General features: G+C 48.1%; 1 protein-coding gene across 1 annotated transcript in view; it reads right to left on the reverse strand.

Annotated features, from left to right (window-relative positions):
• Positions 1-7,500, reverse strand: part of dcc (DCC netrin 1 receptor) — a gene marked incomplete at its 5' end in the record, with an annotated part of 156,712 nt that overhangs the window by 103,690 nt on the left and 45,522 nt on the right. The window contains one exon of the mRNA XM_062553554.1: positions 6,848-6,968. Within this exon, the coding sequence (XP_062409538.1) occupies positions 6,848-6,968 (121 nt within the window). The remainder of the gene's footprint in view (positions 1-6,847; positions 6,969-7,500) is intronic.

Raw genomic sequence — 7,500 nt, forward strand, 5'->3', positions numbered from 1 at the left:
CTGAGATTGCGGTATAAATGTCCGCTCTACGCACAGACACCATCGCCTCGCCACCAACCACAGTGCCCCTCTTATCCCGCTTTTACCAACCAACCTACGTCACACACGAGACATCAATCCCTTTCCCCGAATCACACTCTCCCATCCTCACTCCCTTTCCCTGTTTTCGCGGTACGGTTCGGGCGATATTGTATCGTCTCTGTCAACATTAATAACGGCGTGGCGACAGACGGGGGGGGGGGGAAAGGCGCGTGGCGACGGGACGCCTGGCTGCCTCTATCTTATTTACGCCGCGGCGATAAGAATGGCAGCTAAGCAATAATGCCGTCCTTCGGAGGATACTGAGCGCGGAGTCTTTGTTTCCCCCGCCGTGTCGTGGCGCTTCATCTCCGGGTTTTGGCCGTCGGGGGATTCCGACAGCGTGCCGGTGCCGGTGCCGGTGCCGGTGCCGGTGCGGAAGTGAGACCGTGGCCCGTGTTGGCGGCGGTGGCGGTGGCGACTCTTTAATTTACGCTGCAGCCGGTCGCTAGAGTGAGGCAATATATGGAAAGGTAATCCACAGATGTCTCTGACTCTCATGATGGACATGTGATATAGGGGTGGGGAAGGGGGTAGAGAGAGAGAGAGAGAGAGCATATGTAAAGCACAGAGCACTAGTGTGTGTGTGTGTGTGTGTGTGTGTGTGTGTGTGTGAGAGTGTGTGTGTGTGTGTGTGTGTGAGTGTGAGTGTGAGTGTGAGTGTGAGTGTGAGTGTGAGTGTGAGTGTGAGTGTGAGTGTGAGTGTGTGTGTGTGTGTGTGTGTGTGTGTGTGTGTAAGTGTGTGTCTGGGGGGGTGGGGTACTGGATGGACAGATTGTGAGGGCTACTCCAGAGAGCAGACCTTCATATTGACATCAAATCCATTCTGTTCGGGGAGAGAGAAAGAGAGAGAGATAGAGAGAAAGAAGAGAGAGAGAGAGAGATGGAGGGAGGAAGAGAGAGAGGAGATTCACAGGGCACAGATGCGAGTTATCGACGAGGCTGCCCTCATTGATCCCAGGGAGAGATGACTCCAACTGGCAGGCCCGAGAAAAGGAAAAAAGAAACACTTTTTTTTGAGAGAGATTCCTTGATGCAGGGCCCAGGTTAAAAATAGCAATCCAATTAAAAACATACAGTACATATGGAATTAGGATCAAACACATATGTGCTTTAAGTCCCCTATATAGCTGACCACCCACTGTGAGCGAGAACTGCGCTTCAAAAGGCACCGGGGCTCGGTTAACGACCAGACAGCAGAGAGAGTGAGGCCGCCCATCAGACACACTGGAGAACAGAGCTCTACAGAGCACTCGCCGGTCTGACGGCGGGAAGTCAAAACAAATCGCTCAGCCCTCGAATATAAACTTGCTCTTTATGTTATGCTTTAGAGCTGGTCGTCATGCTCTCTCTCTCTCTCTCTCTCTCTCTCTCTCTCTCTCTCCCATCCCTCTCTCTTTCTCCCTCTCCAGAAGTGAGAGTGCTTCATTATACAGCTTTTTATTCTGATAGCATACCTGCATGACTACCAATTGTCTGTTTTCCACCTCTCCACTCTTCCACACATCACTCCTCTCAGCTGCTATTTCCATTCTCTCCTCTTTTCTATTCTCCACTTCTCCCTCTCTCTCTCTCTCTATCCCTCTCTCTATCTTTCTCTTCACTCCAGGGCTGGCCTCTTGGCTTGCATTCCCCAAAGGTAATTAACAGGACACAGATTGAGTTAACACTCAGAGAGATGAGAGGTCCTCGTTGAAAGCGCCTTTTATGTGTCCATCACTTTCGCAATCCCACTTAATAAAGGAGTCTGTCTTTAACTCTGTTCTGCTTTTGTTACGCGCTGACAGGAGGAAAGGCCTTTGTTATATGTGTGTGGGTGTGCGTTGGGGAGGGGTTACTCTCTCTCTCTCTGTGTGTGTGTGTGTGTGTGTTATTGTTATCGTGCAGGCCCCACACCCCAGGATCCAGAATGCCTGGCATGGCCAGAGCTGACTCCCAGGACCCGGTTGCCAGCAGGAACAGATGATTGGCGGCGGGGACCCGCTGTGACAACCCCCTGGGCTGGGCCAACACCACGCTCCAGCAGGCGGTCCTTACTGCTACTCATAATGAGTGTGTGTGTGTGCGCGAGCGTGTGTGTGTGTGTGTGTGTGTGTGTGTGTGTGTTTCACTATATATGTGAGAAGAGCATGTGCGCAGTTTGTGTGAAGGTGTAAGTATTCTCCATTATGTATTTTTGTGCTGCGATGTGTGTGTGCGTGTTTGTGACAGTATGAAATATAGATAAATACATTAAATAAACAATGCTAGTTTCTATGTGAATTGTTGCTCAGAGTGTGGCGTTGGCACTTCAGTGTGCAACTGTATGTCACATTTAGAATTCATGAATGTGTATGTGTATATGTGCACATATGCACGTGTGTGTGTGTGTGTGTGTGTGTGTGTGTGTGTGACCTTGTCGCGGTGCTTCCACGGGTGCTCTGAGGCAGAGCCTGTCTCCAGTATAGCCATCTGTGCCTGCTGCTCTCTGCCTGCCTCCAGGGACACATCTCACATTGTTTGAGCAGTGATTAAAAAACGGGGGAGGAAAAAAAAAGAGAGAAGGCGACGGGAAAAAAAAGAAAGGAGAAGAAAAGAAAAAGAATAATCTATCTCTTCCCGGCGACAGATTAAGCCCATCACGGTAGAATCCTGCTGCTCCTCTTAATTCTTCGCCTCTATTGTTTTTCACCCCTATCATCATTATATATTTTTAATGAAAATTCCAACTGGCTCCTAGCAACTACAAGGTATTAGTGGGGTCCTGATTGACATGGGAACATCTCACATCTCCCCATGAGATGAAACTTTAAAAAGTTGCCGAGCACAAAAAAAGGCTTCTGTTTCACCTTGGGCTCCTACAGTGTTTACCGACATGCTGTTGCATAACCAATTATACAACTGGGTCTTTTGATTTTTTTTTCCTTTTCTGTTTCTGAATAGTCAATTTGAATATATATTTTCTAATACACTCAACAACTTCTTTCACCCCAGAAAATTGTTCCCTTGTTTGAATGTGAAATCACACCTGCAAGGGTAAAGTTAATGATTTAGATTTAAAGTTGTGTGTGCACTGTGCAGTCTACCTTTTGACTTTGGTGAGAGAGTGGGATCTTTGCTTTATTTCATCAGGTGCGATGCCCAAAAACTGTCTGCGGAGCAATTTTACTGCCGGCGTCCTGAACCGCAGGAGATATCATCGGCACTGCTGCGGCCAGAAATATCAATGTTCAATTACGCCATAGGAATAAGCAAGTTTTCCAGCTAAATTGAAGTGTCAGATGAATGCGATCCCTGGAAATCAATGCCGATGATGTGTCCATAAAATTACAGACAAGTGCTCTGAACCCGTGGCAACTATTACCCTAAGTGATTTTGCCAATGCGTTTTATCGCCGGGGCTAATCAAATCGCCTGCTCTCTCTCTCTCTCGGCCGCCCCAACACTGCACCGGATGGCCCGAGTGTCTCGAGTTACAGAGGCAGACACGAGCACGGGGAACGAAGATCAGATCAGTTCTTGCAGATAGGGCTGACACACACACACACACACACACACACACACACACACACACACACGCACACACATGCGTTCAAATGTCATACAGCATATGCTGATGCAGGCATAAACCAATAACTGCACTAGAGGGACTGCATTTGCACATCTTCATCCATGGTGTGCTGTCAGAGCCTGAGTTATGTTGGTTGAGACACACACACACACACACACACACACACATTTACATACACACACACACACACACACACACACACACACACACACACACACACACACACACACACACACACACACACACACACACACACACACACACACACACACACACACACACACACACACACACACACACACACACACACACACACACACACACATTTACATACACACACAAATTTACATACACTCACCGGAGGCAGGAACCAAGCGTCTGTTGAATGCAGGTAAATGATGTGATCAGATAGCAGACAGGATTGGCAATCTGGTGAGACGCGCGCACGTGTGTGTGTGTGTGTGTGTGTGTAGACGGTTCTAGTCCCAGTTAGTGTGTCCCACCTCCTGATCCAGCTGTGGGGGCTGTGGCTCCTCAGCCCTGATGGCATTATCATCACTAATGAGAGGAGGCCAGGGTAACGAGCGCCAAGGTGTGGGACACCTGAGGGACTAGGCAGCAAGGTGTGTGTGTGTGTGTGTGTGTGTGTGTGTGTGTGCGCGAGATGCCTGCAGTGGTTTTTGATTCACAGCAGCACCTGTTTACGGTCTCTTCACACCTCTGTGTATGTGTTTGCAGGCATTAAAAACATGTGTTTGTGGGCGTTAAACAGCCAAAGATGCCCCTTAATGAGGTCAGCTCATCAGTAGCCATTAGCAACAACTCATGCTTACAGTTTTTTTCAATCGCTAACAAGCGTTTGTCCATTCATTTGACACTTTTTCAAAACTCTAAACACAGACTCTCACCTACAAAACACAATTGGCCAAATGGATAATTTTCCTCTCAAAAGCACATCCCATGTTGTTACACCACATTTTGTTACATATACACTAACTCGTCATTTCTCTACACACACTAACTTTACCAAAACACTGGAAACCTGACTCAAAATGAAGTTATTTTGTCAAAGAATGAAGCTTGTTTTCACTTCACAAGATACATGCAGTCAATCAGAGTACACTAGGTTTCAAAATACTGGCTACTGTTGACATTACAAAAACTGCATAGACTTTTATGTTTCAGTTTTACAGGTATTTGCATGCAAAACATGCAATCCAGCATTTTTACACTACATTTCTTGGTTGGGAACTGTATGTCCAGATGTCCACATTCAAATACATTCCAGTAAAAAGCAAATCTTTTTCTTTTTTTTTACTGTTCACTAGGCCTACAGGAGGTGCAGTATAAATACTGTTTACAGTAGACTATGATAGAACCGAAAAAGTTTTACAGCATTGCAGTGAACAAAATATCATGAAACACAAGAGCATTCTGAACAAAAAACAACAGCAAAAAGCCCAGATAAAAAGGGGGTGAACAAAAAAAAGCACAATATTACTGTGTCTAATCTCTGCACCTGCTCCTCTCAGTGCTCCTGCACCTCTCACTGCATCTCTCACTGGGCCTGCTCTTCTCCCTGGGCCCCTTACTCTTACTCTTCCTCGTCCAAACATTACGGTATTTGTCTTATTCAGTTTCTGCTTCCAAAACATCACCTCCTCTTTTCACTGTGTAAGTGTCAATGTAATAGAGAGCAATAACCCCTGCCACTGAGTCTAAGATAGACTGGAATCAGCTGTGGTTGGCCCAATTTACCCAACATAAATCATCTGTGTGTCAATTATTCGATTGTTTGTTTATTATCAGCTGAGATATATTGCTTTTGAATTGATAACATTGCAGAAACAGAGGTTTTTATACTGTATCTAAGGTTTGGAATATTGTGTTAACTATTGTGGGATGTTGTGTGTTAACATTCGAAAATAATACAAAAACGATCCATAATTTTGTTGGGAGGTGTAGTTTGTCTGTTAAGAAAATGTAAGCATTGTGAAAATGTATTCACTGACTGCATACTGTGTGAAAACAACATGAAATGTGTGAATGGTATGGCCACAAAAGACCGATGCTGTGCTAACTGTGTTTAGAGTTTTGAAAATGTGTCAACTGAATGGACAAACGCTTGTTAGCGATTGAAAAAAACTGTAACAACTCCTCCCATGAGCACTAAACCAACACATCAGTATCTCCACAAACGCTTCAGTGGAGCCTCTCACACACACACACACACACACTACTCCAATGACAGCTAGCTTAAGAGGATAGCGCTCTGCTAACAGCTTCAGCTCCACCACCGTTCGCAGTCTCGTGGCGAAACAGAATGACCATCTGACCCGGGCAGCAGCAGGAGGGAAAAGCCCGAAGCATCTCAGGGGGGCACTGGCGTGGTAGGACTGCGCTCTCCCCGGCGGCCCGGTCTCTGCCCTGTTCCCTGGTGAGCCGCGCGCCAGCTGCCGGAGCTGCGCTATAAGCGCTGTGGATTTGCAGAGGCTCAGGCTGATTGCTGGGGCCGCCGGGGCCGTCTTTCCACACGTGTGCAGAGCCAGGGGCAAACACAGGCAGAAAGAGAGTGGAGGGGGGGGGGGGGGTGCACACATGGGTGTTTGAGTGTGTATGTATGCCATTAGACAGTGTGTGTGTGTGTGTGTGTGGGGGGGGGGGGGGGGGGGGGGGGCGTTAAACAATGAAATGCCCCATTTGGTCACTGAACTTCCACTAGCGCAACATCTGGTGCTGCACAGCCCAGACCCACTGAGCTCCTCCAGCTGCTCGCGGGCACGGCCACCGCTGCCTAGATCCGACCTTTGACCCCCCCCCTCCCAGCTGCCAGGCTCAGGGCGGCCCATCGCTGAACGAGAGAAGAGGAGCTGGAGCGTTGGATGGCACCAACATGGCATTAGGACCGGCGTGATTACGCGACGTTAAGTAAAGGGTATTGTTTTGAAAGGGTTAACAAGTGACAGAAGCAGGATGGCACACTGGTAGCTGGCAGTGCTGGCAGAGGTGAACAGAGAGGGTTAAATGGTTAAATGATGGCGCAGAGATGGAACAGTAAGGTTGACCCAGTTGGCACAAGAGGGAGAGAGAGGGCAGTGATGGAGGAGAGGGTGGCACAGGGTGATGGGCGATAGTGCTCGTGCAAGCGGCACAGCTGGCATCGGCGGTGGCGGCGACGTTGGCGTTGGCGAGCCGAGGGTCTCGGCGGCGCGGAACTTACCGGGCTCCTGAAGGATGAGCTGGGCGGTGGCCTGGGCGTTGCCCGCGTCGTTCTCCGCCACGCACTGGTAGTAGCCCTCGTCCGAGCGCACCAGGCCCAGGATCTGGAGGTTACTGCCCTCCTGCGCGGGTCAAATACTCACCATTATTAAAGATTAGATTGCGGGGGAGGTGGGGGATACAGACTTGTAGTATGTACTGTATGTAGGGTGTATTATGGACTGTGTCGTATGTATACTGTGGATCATTCATGTATATATGTGGGTTACAGCTTAAACTACATCTAAAACAGCGCAAAGAGACTCAGTAATCCTCTTATGAATGACCGGGTGACAAGCAGTGGCACAGACCCGCCCTAGCATGGTCACCAGGTAAGATAAGCTCTGTTGATATGTACTGTACAACGAGACTGAGAGACAATTTCGGGCACAAGTAGGCCTAAATAAAAATACACATAAACGCATACAGTATGCGTGAGTAAGGAAAGTGCAGCTTGCCTGACAACTCTCCAGTGGCTGCCCAAATGCGCTTCCATTCATGTGCGGTCTGTTGGTACATTACTATGCTCTAGGCACAAATAAAGCATGACACAGCCACTAATGCCTTAGCACATCAGCACAATGTGTACTCATCTCCATTTAAATGCCATTGGAA

Source organism: Sardina pilchardus, chromosome 14 (genome assembly GCF_963854185.1).
Source record: "Sardina pilchardus chromosome 14, fSarPil1.1, whole genome shotgun sequence".
In the NCBI taxonomy this organism is placed as follows: Eukaryota; Metazoa; Chordata; class Actinopteri; order Clupeiformes; family Clupeidae; genus Sardina; species Sardina pilchardus.